The sequence below is a fragment of the Heterodontus francisci genome, chromosome 8 (genome assembly GCF_036365525.1).
Source record: "Heterodontus francisci isolate sHetFra1 chromosome 8, sHetFra1.hap1, whole genome shotgun sequence".
NCBI classification, from domain to species: Eukaryota; Metazoa; Chordata; class Chondrichthyes; order Heterodontiformes; family Heterodontidae; genus Heterodontus; species Heterodontus francisci.
Window position 1 is genome coordinate 40622626 of NC_090378.1, and position 16771 is coordinate 40639396.

Genomic DNA, 16771 nt, shown 5'->3' on the forward strand with positions numbered 1-16771 from the left:
TCCGTCTGCAGGTTTGCGGAAGACGTCGTGCAGCTTGGCATCTTTTACTGTTTCCATTAGGAATCTGGATGTAGCGTCCAGTTTGCTGTCATCCCTGCCAGATCGTCCAGCTGCGTTAATGATGCAGTTGAAGTCACCGCCTAGACTGACCAGTTTGGATGTTGCTAGCAGCAGTGGGAGCTGCTGGAGGACAGTCAGTCGCTCGCTGCATTGAGCCAGAGATGTCTGATGATATCACTTGAAATGATCTGCAACCACGTGGTCTTGATGGGAACCCCATGCCAGTTGCCCTCAAGGTGACTGCGGCACCCAATTTTTTCACTAGCCGTGCTTTCCAGGGCTCAACAGGTAACGTATGTGGGTGACATCTCCCAGGCTGCCACTCTCAGATATATAAAAGAGGTGAGCAATGCCCTGTTCCATTGTGGCAATGATTTTATCTATTTCCTAGTAGATGAGGACAGCCAGGCAGCAAGGTTATCAGCCTTTTGCACCATTGTTCTTTTCCCTAGCGTGCAAGGGGTGATTGACTGCACTCGTGGCCATTTGAGCTCCCTGGGACCAGCCTGCTGCATTTGTGAATTGTAAAGGCTTTCACTCTTTGAACGTTCAACTGGTTTATGACCACAGGCAGAAAATCGTGCAGGTCTGTGCTCGTTTCCCTGGGAGTTGTCAGGATACATACATTTTGTGAAACTCGCAACTACCAAAAGTTTTTGAAGCACCAGCCCAATTTGATGACTGGATCCTGGGCGAGAACGGTTACTCCCTTTGGACATGGTTAATGACAGCAACGAGGCATTCCCAAAGCAAAGCAGAAGAGAGTAACGATGCAACTCATGCCTCACCAGAGCCATCATCAAGCACACAATTGGCTTGCTGAAAATGTGCTTCTGTTGCCTTGAAAGGTCTGGAGGGGCTCTGCAGTATGCATCACAGAGGGTCCCACAAATAGTTGTGGTCTGCTGTGCACTGCACAGCATGGCAATGCAATGCAGACATAAGTTGCAGGAGGAAGAACGTAAGGAACGCCACTGCTCAGATGAGGATGATTTGATGAGCCTGAGGAGGAGGCCATTAATGGGAATGACCCTTTAATGGATGCCAGGGCCATGGCGAGATGTGCACAGGACATCAGGGAAAACTTTTTTTATATTTGTATAATAAAAGCAAAATACTGTGGATGCTGGAAATCTGAAATAAAAACAAGAAATGCTGGAACCGCTCAACAGGTCTGGCAGCATCTGTGGAAAGAGAAGCAGAGTTAACATTTCGGGTCAGTGACCCTCCTTCGGGCCTTTTTATATTTGGGCGTTTCAGCAAAAGTGAGGCAACTACAGCTCTAACGCAATAACTATTTTACCTTTTCTGGAATGTTCACCTATCTCTGTCAGCTCTACCATTGCTCCAATCTAAAATAAGGCATCCTCTGCCATCTACAATTACACATGGAGTGAAGCTGTGGTGAAACACACTGGCTGTTGAATACTGGCCTTGGAGAAACCTGTGACACATTTGAACAAAGTCCTAGCATCCGGCCCTGACCTCTCAATCAGAAGCAGCCAAACCATAATATTGCTTTGAATATTGTCACACTTGCAAGAAGTGTGACAATAGATTATGGACAAAAACTGAAGTTATAAAAAAACTAACTTTTTTCCTTTTTTTTTTAATAAAACGACCTTTTTTTTATAGTGAACAACGTGCTCCAAAATGGCCACCGAAGGAAAAGGACTTGGCATTTGTGTATTAAAACTCTGACTGGGGCAAAAGAAAATCTTCAAAGCTAAGAGGTGTCAGTTGTACCTATTTCTACACCCATCCTTAAAAAATTCCAGAATTGAATGGGTTCTTCTGAAACGGAGAAGGTGCGAGGTGGAAACGTCATAACCGGATTATTCTCATCCTGAATCTATCAAGAGACCCTTTTGAATTGAATGTGTTCTTCTGTCACAAAGAAGATGTGAAGTAGCCACTTCCTGGGCCCTTGTGCGTCTCCTTCCAGGAGGCGAGTTGTAACATATCGTCTCCTTTAAATGGCAGTCTACAGAGTGAGAGAGAGAGACACCCAGAAAGCAGCATTCAAGAAGTTTGTTTCGAGCACACCAGTAGGGAGGCACCCTGCTGTCGAATTCTACATCTTCACTTTATACAGCAGTGAATTAGAAGTGATCCACTGTCTTCAACTGAACTTTCAAACGAGAGAGAAATCTACAGTTATCTCAGGCCTGCAACCAATGAGAATGCGACATCAAAGAGAATTCAACAGATTTACCATGGCCCCCCTCCCCCCCACTTATTGTTTACCCCATTTTCCTCTGTCTGTGCACACGTGCAAGTGAATGCGTGAGTTGATGCAATTGCAATAATTGCAGGTTAAGGTGTATTGATCAATCAATAATTTTCTGTTTTTTAAACCTACGTGAAAACCTGTCGCTGTCTGTTTATTTGGCAAATAAAACACCAAGGGGTTAAACCTTAATAACAAAACACACTTGCTGCGGTCAAGTGGGAGTTGAACAGTGGGAATCACCCAATCTCACTACATAGCCATATCAATATACCGGCATCTTCTAACAGATCCGGGTTGTGATGGAACTGAAAAACCCGTATGCGAGGCACAGAAGGGAGGGCCGACTGAGCTTGCATATGAAGGCATGTCACTACGGAAAACTATTACAAAACTGCAAACTTCAACTGGCAGACAGTGAAGACCGACAACTCAAATCAAAGTTTATCCCAGAATGGTGATGTCTGCCACTCCTTCATAAGAATCAGTGTTCTAGCCATGAAGCTTGCCATTCACCTTGGCAAGTTTAAATGATAAACAAAAATGTATCAAAGATTACAGCAACTAAATGTATTGTTAAATATTTATATGTGCAACACATTCATTTTAGCCACCTGTGCCACCTTCCTACTCATAATTCCTTAATTTTACATTTTCTGCCATTACATCTTGGTGCAACCCTGACATCAGCCACTGAAGTGGAGGCAGTCTGCTCATTGTGCTGCTGTGTTGCCAGGATAACCATGGCAGGGGTCCTCTGGAGGTATGGGGTCTTGAGGCCTCCATCCGACTGGGGGTCTCCTTGGGCTTAACTGCTGGAGGTAAGGGAGTCAATGCCAGGGGCTGAGAGGAGATGCTGCTTACCGTAGGGATGCCCTGAGAGGAAGACCCCAGGGCAGCTGGCATGCTTTTCTCCATCTGGGTGCATGATGGCACCTGTTCGTATCCCTGAGGGGAAAGGGCACCCGGAGGGAAGTCCAGGTGCCTCGTCCCCTTCTTCTTACTTCATAACACCTTTACGATCCAGCCTCGCTGTCTGCAATGGCTTTTACTCCCTCCTCTCTGGCTATCTACACCACCTCCTTGTCCGGAATCGGAGATCAGGACATCACCCCAACTTGGTGCACTGCCTTTTATTGTGGGTCTGCTATTCCTGCATGCAAGAGTGCTAATTTCATGACCCACCTAGCACCCCTTATCTCCATGCATCGATATCACTCATTCTGGTCTTTCAGTCACATGCTGCATCCAAGTGCTACCAGACAGCAGGCTTGCATGTTTTCCAGACTCAATTGCTATGTCACATCAATGCTGATCACGCATTTAAACACATGGCATGGCTGATCACTGACCATCATAAAGTTTAATGGAGCCCACGAGATAACAACTCTGGGTAGGCCCCACCATCTTCAGCTGCTTCATCCATGACCACCTCTCCATCATAAGGTCAGAAGTGGGGATGTTTGCTGATTGCGCAATGTTCAGTACCATTCATGATTCCTCAGATACTGAAGCTCCCTGTGTCCAGATGCAACAAGACCTGGACAACATTCAGGCTTGGGCTGATACGTTGCAAATGACATTCGTGCCACGCAAGTGCCAGGCAGTGACCATCTCCAAGAAGAGAAAATCTAACCATCTCCCCCTTGATGTTCAATGGCATTACCATCACTGAATCCTCCACTATCCACATCCTGGGGGTTACCATTGACAAGAAATTCAACTGGACCAGCCATATAAATGCTATGGTTACAAGAGCAGGTCAGAGGCTGGGAATTCTGCAACGAGTAATTCACCACCTGTCTCCCCAACACCTGTCCACCAGCTACAAGGCACAAGTCGGGAGTGTGATGGAATACTCTCCACTTACCTGGATGGGTGCAGTTCCAACAACACTCAAGAAGCTTGACACCATCCAGGACAAAGCAGCCCATTTGATTAGCACCTCATCCACTACCTTCAACATTCACTCCCTCCACCACCATGGCAGCAGTGTATAACGTATAAAAGATGCACTGCAGCAACTTGCCCCTCACCAAGGCTTCTTTGACAACACCTTCCAAACCCGTGACCTCTACCACCTAGAAGGACAAGGGCAGCAGATGCATGGGAACATCACCACCTGCAAGTTCCCCTCCAAGCCACACACCATCCTGACTTGGAACTATATTGCTGTTCCTTCACTTTCGTGGGTTAAAATCCTGGAACTCCCTTCCTAATAGCACTGTGGGTGTATCTATATCTAAAGGACTGCAGCAGTTCAAGAAGGTGGCTTACCACCACATTTTCGAGGGCAATTGGGGATGGGCAATAAACGCTGGCTTAATCAGCAATGCCCACATCCCACGAACAAATTAAAAAAAAAAAAAATTTGTAAAGCTTTGGACCCATCACTTAACCTCGCCAATCTGAGCAGGTCATTCACCCATTTCCGACACTCTACCCAGGCTCGGCGCATGACCCTGCTGCTCAATACCACCTCTGTCACCTCAGGACAGGGTGCCTTGATCAGGTGGGTGGGTCTTCTGAGGACATCTGGGAAGAGGACCTCCCTGCTTTTCCTTGACCCCCTGGAGCAGCACCTTCAGGGAGGCCTCACTGAACCATGGGGCTGGTCAGTGCCTCCTGGCTGCCATTATGGTGATGATGAAAAGATCAATTAAACAGGTGGTGATGGTGTGGGAGAGGGTGACAAATGGATAAGGGTGGGTCACAATTAAAATTATTGAAGGTAAATAACATGCCTGCATCAATTGGAAAACCAGCCAAGCTGGTGATCCTCCATGATTGTAATGTGGAATTAATCATAGCCGTACCGTTAATGGTGCTTTGCAGAATGAGGGATCTACCAATGAAATGCCGGCCCCGCCGCTTAATCGCACGTGTCTTCTGTGCCCGCCGTTGTAAAATTTAAGTTCCGTTATAATTGTATGGGAACTGGAAAAAAGGGCAGTAGCGGAAGTGCCGCCAACCTCCAGTTCTGCCGTCGGAAACTCCACGAGATGCATAAAATACCGCCCTTTGTTTTATAATACTCCTGTGAAGTGTCTTAGGACATTTTATTACATTAAAGGCACTATATAAACATTTGTTGTTGTTGAGTTTCAGGTAATTAAGCCCACAGGGCATTGATTGTCTTCTGCCTGGAATCAAAATGGTTCCCTTTCTCTTTAGTTGCTGAGGACCCATGAGCACTTCAGCCTAAGCTGCTGTGGGTGGTTCCACCTTACAGGGCTGCATAGGAGAGAGTTCCTGCATTCCACCGCACCCTAGGGTCAGCAATCTGTGGCTCCGGAGCCACAGGCAATTCTTGAATATCTCGTGGCTCCCAACCTTTTCCATTTGGATCTGATTGATGTGAAAAAGCCTTTAAAAAGTTATTCAAGAAAAGTTTTTATTGTGGGGATAAAAGGCTAATCATTATGCTGTACTCTGCACCGTCAAATGATTATTTTATCCTTCTTTGGCCTCCTTATCTCGAGAGACAATGGGTAAGTGCCTGGAGGTGGTCAGTGGTATGTGGAGCAGCGCCTGGAGTGGCTATAAAGACCAATTCTAGAGTGACAGGCTCTTCCACAGGTGCTGCAGAAAAATTTGTTTGTCGGGGCTGTTACACAGTTGTCTCTCCCCTTGTGCCTCTGTCTTTTTTCCTGCCAACTGCTAAGTCTCTTCGACTCACCACACTTTAACCCCGCCTTTATGGCTGCCTGCCAGCTCTGGCGAACGCTGGCAACTGACTCCCACGACTTGTGATCAATGTCACAGGACTTCATGTCGCGTTTGCAGACGTCTTTAAAGCGGAGACATGGACGGCCGGTGGGTCTGATACCAGTGGCGAGCTCGCTGTACAATGTGTCTTTGGGGATCCTGCCATCTTCCATGCGGCTCACATGGCCAAGCCATCTCAAGCACCGCTGAGTCAGTAGTGTGTACAAGCTGGGGATGTTGGCCGCCTCGAGGACTTCTGTGTTGGAGATACGGTCCTGCCACCTGATGCCAAGTATTCTCCGGAGGCAGCGAAGATGGAATGAATTGAGACATCGCTCTTGGCTGACATACGTTGTCCAGGCCTCACTGCCATAGAGCAAGGTACTGAGGACACAGGCTTGATACACTCAGACTTTTGTGTTCCTTTTGTGACCAATATCGTTGTGCTCTAAATAAACCTACTTGAATGGTATAGCTACACCGTGGTTATAGATAATGCCTTTGGTTTGAAAAACAGTTTTAAGGTTGCAACCGTTATTGTTTCTAATATATTGGGCAATAATGTATTCTGAATGTGCTATTTTTCTATTGAGAATCAATAGCTGAAAAATTGTTTTAATTCTACGCATCTCAAGTTACTTTGCTTTAAAGCTGACTCTACTGACAAAATTATCGTAAAAGAAATTCTGTTTATCACAAGATCTGTTATAAAACACACAAACAAACGTTCTTTCAGTTTTATGTGTAAATTTCTAATTACTGTTTTTTATTTAAAATGGAAATGTGCTCTTCTAAAAATGATGCAATATATTTTACATTTTTCAAATATGCTTATACATAATTCTTACAAATTGACATGAAATGTAAACGTGCATATACTGGAGATAAGGAATAGCAAAGATGCAAATAAGTAAAAAAAAAAAAGTTGATTCTATTTTAATTTCAATTTTTTCTATTGATACATAAATGTATTTTATATAATGTATGAAAATTATGCATTCCACCAGAGACACTTGACAATTTGCCATGTATTTGTTTAGATGTGTCGAATTTTCATCTTGCGGCCCCCAATCTTCAGTTAACAATGTTGCCGACCCCTGACCTCATCATACAAACTATCCTATTCCTCAGTCTGAGACTATGTTGAGGCAGTGTTCTGCCACTCCTCCATCAGAGGAGCAGCTCATGGAATTTTAGACTCCAAGCAGAAACCTTTACCGATTTCTACTTTTCCTCCAGCCCCATATTTGTGGGTCCAAAGACCCTATATCCACATACTCTGAACCCTATCTCCAATAGTTATGCAACCAGGCACAGCTATTCCTCCTCCCAGACCTAGGTACTCCATTCCCATTTCTCCTAGATCACAAACACTCTTATGTTTCCACACCTCACAGCTTCTTTTCTACCGCTACTAGACGCTGAAAAATGTTTCCTAGTTCTTCCAACACTCCAGAACTCCCTTCTGAGTACTCTGACTCGAACACCACTCACTCCAATGTCTGTGATTCCAGCAGCCACACTGCAGCTGCCAAACCCCAGCAATCCCTCCCACCACCAACTTCCCAGCACTTTCATATCCCATGATTCCCTCTGACCGTTACCAGACCCTCTGAAACACATGTAAACTAACAGTACTATCTTATCTGCGCATCCGTTTACTCCTTTCTCCCTCATGTCCTTATTTGGTTTCCCCTTAAAGGCATCTGTGCTACTCACCTCAACTACTTCATGTGGCAGCAAGTTCCAAATCCTAACCCTTTCTGGGTAAAGAAGTTTCTCTTGAAATTTATATTGGATTTATTAACACTATCTTATATTTATGGCTCCCTAGTTTGAATTCCCCCAGCAGTAGAAGCATCTTTTGTACATCTGTCCTGTCAAACCCTTTCATAATTTTAAAGACCCCTATTAGGTCAAAGCTCAGCCTTCTTTCTAGAGAAAAGAACCCCAGCCTATTCAGCCTTTCCTGATAGTTATAATCTCTCAGTTCGGGTATCATCCTTGTAAATAATTTCTGTACCTTTTCTCCAGGCTCCTATATCCTCCTTGTCATATGGTGACCAGAACTGTTCACAGTACTTTCCATTCTTCGGGAAATGAACCACCAGTGCTTCATTTGGATTATTTATGGCATTATTAACTTGCATTGCTACTTTTAATGACTTGTGAAGGTATACCCCTACATCCCTTTCCTCCTCTACCCCATATTGCCTTAATACAACTGAGAGCTCCCAGTTGCCTGGATCCTCTACTCTATCTTACTGACATTGTAGCCAGAATAACTGTATCCATATTGATCTTAGATATATGTTTCTTTTTTTAAAAAAAACAAGAAAAGCCAGTTATTTAAAGCTATGTACTTGTGATTGGCAATCGGAAACTTACAAATATTCAATCTGCATGGCTTTCTGATCCAACAATTAAACTTTGTTTGGCAGAGTTTGCTTAAAGGAATACAGCTTTACTTTAGCAGCAGAATAACTGTATTGCATGATATCATGCTCCTTTCCTTATAAAACAACATGATTTGCTCTGAGCAATACCATGGGAGATTTTACTAGTGTGTGTATATATATAAAAACTGGTTGTATGCGAACAGTTTCAAGACTTTAATCTCGTTTTGTGTTTGGGTGATGATTGTTAATCATGTTGGTTTACATGTCATGAGTCCATGGATGAAATTATAATTTGCAACAAAATGCAATACCATTTTGTTTCAACCATGTGATCACAGTAATTTGCTGAAAGTCCCTGTTTGTCCTGGCCCCCACTTTCAGTAAACACAAACTCCAAAAATAGAATTATATATTACGTAGAGTAATGTTGCCTGGTCTGTGTATTAGTGTATGAATTAGATCACGTTAATGAACTGCTGGAGCTAAACTCCACTGATTTTATGCTGCCGTATGATTCCGTGATATGTTACCTACTTGTACCGTGCCGCAGCCTATGTGCTAACTGATATGCCATCATTCTTGGCTAACCATTATATTCTCTCTCTTTCTTTATTTCTTTTCTTCCCCCTTCCCCTTTTCCCCATCCCTTTCCTCTTTTCCCCTTCCCTTTTTTCCATAAACTCCTTCATTTGTTTATTTTTAATATCGGTCTTGATTTTAGGCAGCCACTTTATTGGAAATATGGCGATTGATGAGAGCAACCAGATTGACAGCTTCTCAATCACAAGCTTCACATGCAGTGCTACCAGAGCCTCCTGCCATCAAGGACCTGCTTCGACATGAAATTCAGTTTCTGCTTTTAAATATTCAAAAGAGAGCATGTGAGGAGGGCAGGTAGAGTATTCACAAGATTTCTTTATTCTGTGGGTCCTATAAGAATGGTGTAGATAATGGTTTTGTGTTCTGCTGTGAATAGTATTGTCATATGTGAGAAGAGATGCAAATTACTGGCCACTGTTAAAGGGAAAGCATGACCAGAATAGCTAAAAGGAGTGTGCAAATTCTAAATGTCTCCGTGTTGAGGTGTACGGAATTTGTACAATGTTTATAGTTTGGATAGGCGTGGGTGACTCTGCTGAGAACAATTTATAGGATAACTAGCCTTTTTAAAAAAAAAAATGTAATCAAACTTGGAAGGGAGTTGCAAAATTAAAAAAAAACATGCATTCAACCCCAGCATATGTGTCGTGACCTTTGGGTGTGGAGGGAACAATTAATAAGAAAGGGCAACTATTTGCTTAACAATATGATTTGAAAAGCATAAAAATATACACAGATGATCAAGCACCATACAGAATAGGCCAATTTGTGATCTGTTGGGCTTATGTATGTGTCAATCAGTAGAATGCAGCTGGTTAATGGTGAATAATATGGGTCCCTTTAATATCCTTAATAGCCTTGCTTTACATTTGGGGTGCAGTGAGAAATTTCATGCAACTTGGTCGTCTTCGGGGTGCAATCCATGGTTATATATCACCTTCAGGAGATTGATCAGATGGAGTGAACTTGATGGGCCAATTCACTTTTTCTAGTTCGACACATTGTTCTTTTAATACTAATAAATTAAAAAAAGTTTTACACAAGTTATTAGGAGCCAGGTATTTATGTTTTCATGATTGAAGTAGTCTCGGCTTTAAGCTTTTGTCTTGAAGAAACTACTGATCCTGAGCCTTGCCATGGAGGTGCTTCTCTGTGGCTCTGTAGTAATCATTTCTCCTACACAAAACTCTAATGACATACCTCTGTCGTGTCAGCACCACTGTTCACCACCTATCCCCCCCACCCTCTGAACTCCGTCATTCCACATACATGTAATTTTGTACTTAATGCCTAAGGAGAACTCGCTCAAGTCTACTTAAACACATTGCACTTAGGACCCTTTCATTCAGCAGAGACAAGTGACCTTTGTACTATTAATTCACATTGGCTTCAAACCTGGGTTGGAGAGATGAAAGATCAGTGTGCCTAATCCACTGTGCCTCTCAGACCAGGATTCACTGATCTTGCCCATTTTTACTACTTTTATTAATCTATGTCTTAATGCAAATCAGGGTAACATTTGTACAATTATGTATCAATGTAATGAATGCAATGATTTGTAAATCCTTGAAGATGAAGTCTGACAGACATGATAGGCTGAAAAGCTGCCTTCTGCGCTATACATGTTCTATGTTTCTATGTTAAACTAGTTTAAATACTTGGGGCGAATTTTACTGGCCCCTGACGTTGGGGGTCATGCGGGGGGTTGGGGCCTGGAAAATGCCTCTGGGAGAGGCCCGCCATGGGCTTCGACGCCGGAAAGGGCCTGCCCCCATATTACCAGCGGCGGAGAGGCTTCATGGTAGCAGGATGGTGACAGGAGCAGGATTTAAATATTTTAATTAATTACTTATCTACTTGTTCCCATCGGTCATCCCGCTGCCATATTCTCGCCCGTTGCTGAGACTCCCGCACCTTTGGATCTCCAACCGCAGATCCGATGCGGGACACTGGTGGGGAGGGGGGAGGAGGTAAGTTTTCAGGGTGGGAGTGAGGGTAGCGGGGTGAAACTGTTTTGATTGGTCTGGGGGTGGTGGGAAGGGGTAAGGTTCAAAGTGTGTAAACTTTGGTGGGGTGGGGGGGGTGAAGGTCGGGACTGCAAGGTAAGTTTTTTTTTTTGGGGAGAGGGCAAGGATTAATTGTTTTGTCATGGTGGGGTGGGAGAGGGTATTGAAACTTATCAAGTTTGCCATTTTTAATGTACAATTCCTATCCCTTTAAAAATTTAAATGAATTGGAAGGGCTTGAAGCCCTTTAAAAATGGCACTGGCGTATGCGCAACGCTGGGGACAGAGCGTTCGCCGCCTCCACATCATCGGGGGGGGGGGGGGGGGGGAAAAGGAGGGCGGTTCGCCCTGGACATTTAAATGAGCTGCCGCACTAAATATAGTGGTGGCTCTGCAGAGTAACTCCCACGCATGCGCCCTGCAGTTTTTGAATTGCGGCAAGCTGGAAAAATTCAGCCCTGATATTGGGACATGATTTGCAATAAGCCTTAATAAATGAATATTTTCTGATTTTAAGAGTTGACTAAAATTGTTGAAATTATGGAGAAAACCATCAAAGAAAAATAGAATGTTTTCAATGTATTGTGCAGGGTACAAACTAAATGTGTCTTGCAGAAGGTTATAATCAAAACAAAGATCTAATGGTTAAATTGGAAGTCTAAAGTGCACTGGTGTTTTGTTTGTTAACTCAAAGTGCAGATTCAATTCTTCTCCAAGAATACAAGGTGCCCTAAAATGTCCAAGTACCTCCTGGTTCAGGTGGTGTTAGGGGATGCCAGGGAGAAGATCATCTGCCTAAAATTGTGTGAATTGTCAGTGTGTTGCATGAGGAAAGCTGGAAAAGAAATGAAGTGAAACAACATTTTAAAAAGGAAACCTAAATTTTACTTTGATGTCTCCTATTTTTACTGATCTATAATTTCGAAAAATAAGTATCCAGATGGTTGATTTGATGTACTGTAGGACATTTTGCTCCACCGCAGTTGTTTTGGTTCATTGTGGCAAGAAAGGATTTTTCTTTTGAGGACTAATGCAGTCTGAATCCTTTAGCTTTAATTAACAGCAAGAAACTTAAACTGAACCATTAATGTAGGTGAGAAGATTATAAATATGAGATTGCTTTGGTTGTTTCAGGATTTCGAGGATCCTTTTTCTTTTATGTCTTTGTCTCTAATTTAGGAGGGCAAACAACAGCTGATCGAAGAGGTGTGGAATGTCGTCCTACTTTTTGTCTATATTCTTCGGCCTTTTTTGATAGTGTTGATGGAATTTGTTCATTACTGAGATATGTAAAACATTTAAGAAGGATGTTGCTTTTGTGGTCAGATTAAAACCAACTTCAGTTAACCCTCTCTAATCTATTAATAGGGAAGAATCACATGACAGGATTACAAAATTTTGCTTATAATCCACAATTGTCTTTTCTCGTTGGTGACTGTCCCTTGATTTGAGGATGATGTCTACTCCAGGGTCATGAATTTTTGCCATTGGTCATCTTGTGACTGTGCAGGCTTATTTTCAACCTGCAGGTTGTTGGGCACATGGAGCAGGATGTCCCACAAGGTAGTGGGGTTCGGAGTGCTGGATTTGCTTCCTTTTCTTTCCTTCTCTGCCCACGCTCTGCCTCATCATTAAGGCGTTGGGACTTGAAGCATGATGCAGCTTGGTGGACAAGTTGTCGCCATTCTGAATGATTGGTAGAATCATAGAAAGGTTGTGGTAAAGGAAGAGGCCACTTGGCCCATTGTGTCTGCACCGTCTGAAAAACGAGCCACCCAGCCTAATCCCGCCTTCCAGCATTTGGCCCTGCAGATTATGGCACTTGAGGTGATCCAGACACCTTTTAAATGAGTTGAGGGTTTCTGCCACTACTACCCTTTCAGGCAGGGAGTTCCAGATCCCTACTACTCTCTGGTGAAAAAAAATTTCCTCATCTTCCCTCTAATCTTTCTGCCAATCACTTTAAATCTATGCCCCCTAGTCACTGACATCTCTGCGAAGGTAAATAGGCCCTTCATGTCCACTCTATCTAGACCCCTCACAATTTTGTACATTTCAATCAAATCTCCCGTCAGCCTCCTCTGTTCCTAGGAGAACAACCCCAGCCTATCCAATTTTTCCTCATAGCTGTATTTTTCCAGTCCTGGCAACATCCTAGTAAATCTCCTCTGTACCCTCTCTAGTGCAATTACATCCTTTCTGTAATGAGGGGACCAGAACTGCATACAGTACTCCAAGTTGTGGCCTGACTAATGATTTATACAGTTCCAGCATAAACTCCCTGCTCTTATATTCTAGACCTTGGCTAATGAAGGAAATTATTCCATATGCCTTCTTAAATATCTTATCGACCTGTCCTACCTTCATGGATCTGTGGACATTCACTCAAGTCTCTCATTTCCTCTATACCTCTCCGTATTCTCCCATTAATTGTATATTCCTTTGCCTTGTTTGACCTCCCCAAATGCATCACCTCATACTTCTCCGGGTTGAATTCCATATACCACTTTTCTGCCCACCAGCTAATATCCTCCTGCAGTTTACAACTATCCTCCTCCCTATCAACCACATGGTCAATATTTATGCTGTCTGCAAACTTCTTGATCATGCCTCCTACAGTTACATCCAAATCATTAATATATAGCACAAAAAGCAGGGGACCCAGTACTGAGCTCTGCGGAACACCATTGGTACCTGCCTTCCATTGGCAAAAACAATCGTCAACAATTACTCTTGGTTTCCTGCCACTGAGCCAATTTTGTATCCAGCTTGCTACATTTCCCTGGATCCTATGGGCTTTTATATTTTTAACCAGTGCACCATGTGAGACCTTGTCAAAAGCCTTGTGGTCTGCATGGATTTTATCAACTGCACTGCCCACATCAACCCTCCTTGTTACTACATCAAAAAATTCAATCAAGTTAGTCAGACAAGATCTTCCCTTATCAAATCCATGCTGACTATCTTTGATTAATCCGTGCCCCTCCAAATGACAGTTTATCCTGTTTCCCAGAATTGATTCCAATAATTTGCCCACTATTGAGTTTAGACTGATTTGATTGTCCTGTAATTATTTGGTCTATCCTTCCCTCCCTTTTTAAACAAAGGTACAACATTAGCAGTCCTCTATTCCTCCGACACCACACCTGTATCCAGTGAGGACTGGAAAATGATGGTCAGACTCTCCACTATTTTCTTCCTGACTTCTTTTAACAGCCTGGGGTACTTTTCATTTGGCCCTGGTGATTTATCCACTTTCAAAGAACAAAGAAAATTACAGCACAGGAACAGGCCCTTCGGCCCTCCAAGCCTGCGCCGATCCAGATCCTCTATCTAAACCTGTCGCCTATTTTCTAAGGGTCTGTATCTCTTTGCTTCCTGCCCATTCATGTATCTGTCCATAGACATCTTAACAGACGCTATCGTGCCCGCGTCTACCACCTCCGCTGGCAACGCGTTCCAGGCACCCACCACCCTCTGCGTAAAGAACTTTCCACGCATATCCCCCCTAAACTTTTCCCCTCTCACTTTGAACTCGTGACCCCCAGTAATTGAATCCCCCACTCTGGGGAAAAAGCTTCTTGCTATCCACCCTGTCTATACCTCTCATGATTTTGTACACCTCAATCAGGTCCCCCCTCAACCTCCGTCTTTCTAATGAAAATAATCCTAATCTACTCAACCTCTCTTCATAGCTAGTGCCCTCCATACCAGGCAACATCCTGGTGAACCTCCTCTGCACCCTCTACAAAGCATCTACATCCTTTTGGTAGTGTGGCGACCAGAACTGCACGCAGTATTCCAAATGTGGCCGAACCAAAGTCTTATACAACTGATGCTAATCCCATTAACACTTCCTCTCTCCCTATGTTTATCACATCCAATACTTCATACCCTCTTCCTTAACTACGATACCTGCATCGTCCCCCTCTTTTGTGAAGACAGATGCAAAATATTCATTAAGAACCATATCAACATCTTCCCCACGCCCCCCCCTCCCCCCCTACACATAGGTTACCTTTTTAATCTTTTATGGGCCCTTTTTCCTTAGTTATCCTCTTACTCTTAATGTATTGATAAAACATTTTTGATTTTGGATCCCAATATTCTTTCTTGCCCTCTCTTTGCTTTCCTAATGTCCTTTTTGATTTCAGCCCTCCATTTTCTATACTCCTCTCGGCTTTCTGTAGTACTGAATTCTCTGTGTCGGACATAAGCTTTCCTTTTCTGCCTTATCTTGCCCTGTAGGCTCCTTGACATCCGTGGGGCTCTATATTTAGCCATCTCACCCTTTTTCTTTGTGGGAACATGTTTACTCTGAATCCCTTGAATCTCGCCTTTGCCTCCCACTACGCTGACACTGATTTACCTTCAAGTAGCTGTTTCCAGTTTACTTTTTTGCTAAATCGCTCCTCAGCTTAGTAAAATTGGCTTTGCCCCAGTTGTTCTATCTTTGTCCTTTTCCATAGTTATATAAAAACTGACTGAAATATGATCACTACCACCAAAATGCTTTCCCACTGCCACTCCTTCCACCTGCCCAGCTTCATTACCTAAAACTAAGTCTAAAACTGTGTCCTCTCTTGTTGGACTTGCTACATACTGGCTGAAAAAGGTCTCCTGAATATACCTCAAGAATTAATATTAGGATAGTTAAAATCCCCTCCTATTACTGCCCTATCGTTTTTGTACTTCTCAGAGATTTGTCTACATATCTGCTCTTCTATCTCCCTTGGAATATTTGGGGGTCTATAGTACACTGCCAGCAGTGTGACTGCCCCTTTTTTTTTTTTTGTTCCTTAAATCAACCTTCCAACAAATCATCCCTCCTCTCAGCTGTAATTATTTCTTTGACCAAAATTGCCACTCCCCCTCCTTTTTTATCCCCCTCTCTATCTGAAAACCCTGTAACCAGGAATGTTGAGCTGCCATTCCTGTCCTTCCTTAAACCATGTTTCTGTAATAGCTATGATATCCTACTACCACGTTTCTATCTGTGCTCTCAGCTTGTCTGCTTTATTTGCTATACTCCTTGCATTGAAGTATATACCCTTGAGCAGTGCTAAACCCTTTAAAAAAAATTTCTAACCTTTGTTTCTGCTGCCTTCCAGACTCATCCACTAATTTTCTGCCTTCCATTTTCATTTGATTTTGTCCCCACTGAATCTACCTTCAAGTCTCCATCCCCCTGCCAAACTAGTTTTAACCCTCCTCAACAGCACTAGCAAAACGTCCCGCAAGGAACTCGGTCCCGGCTCTGTTCAGGTGCAACCCGTCCAGCCTGTACAGGCCTCATCTCCCCCAGAGCCAGTCCCAAGAATCTAAAGTCCTCCTTCCTGTACCAACTTGGAAATTATTACTTATGAGGTCCTGTTTGCTAATTTTCTACCTAGCTCCCTAAATTCTGACTGCAGGACCACATCCCTTTTTCTCTCTATGTTGGTTCCGATGTGGACCACGACTGCTGGCTATTCACCCTCCCCCTCAGGATGCTCTGCAGTCTCCTCCCATTTGTTAAGATCAATGCAGTCATGCTTCAAGGAGAGTTTCAGAGTGTCTTTAAAGTGGTTTCTTTGCCCTCCCTGGAACATTGGCCATTTGAGGGTTGTGAGAACAGAACCTAGCGGAGGAGATGATTTTCAGCCACATGGACACAGTGGCCAGTCTATTGGAGTTGATTTAGCAGGAGTTTTGCCTGAATGCTTGTGGATTTGGTTTCAAGAAGGACACTAGCGATCCCATTGAATCTGGAGGATGTGGTGGAGGCA

General features: G+C 43.5%; 1 protein-coding gene across 4 annotated transcripts in view; it reads left to right on the top strand.

Moving 5' to 3' along the window:
• The window catches only part of ccdc24 (coiled-coil domain containing 24), a 144813-nt gene that overhangs the window by 31469 nt on the left and 96573 nt on the right, over window positions 1-16771 (top strand). For all 4 annotated transcript variants that reach the window (XM_068036394.1, XM_068036392.1, XM_068036396.1 and 1 more), the window contains exon 3: window positions 9119-9291. In XM_068036394.1, coding sequence (XP_067892495.1) covers window positions 9119-9291 — 173 coding nt within the window. The remainder of the gene's footprint in view (window positions 1-9118; window positions 9292-16771) is intronic.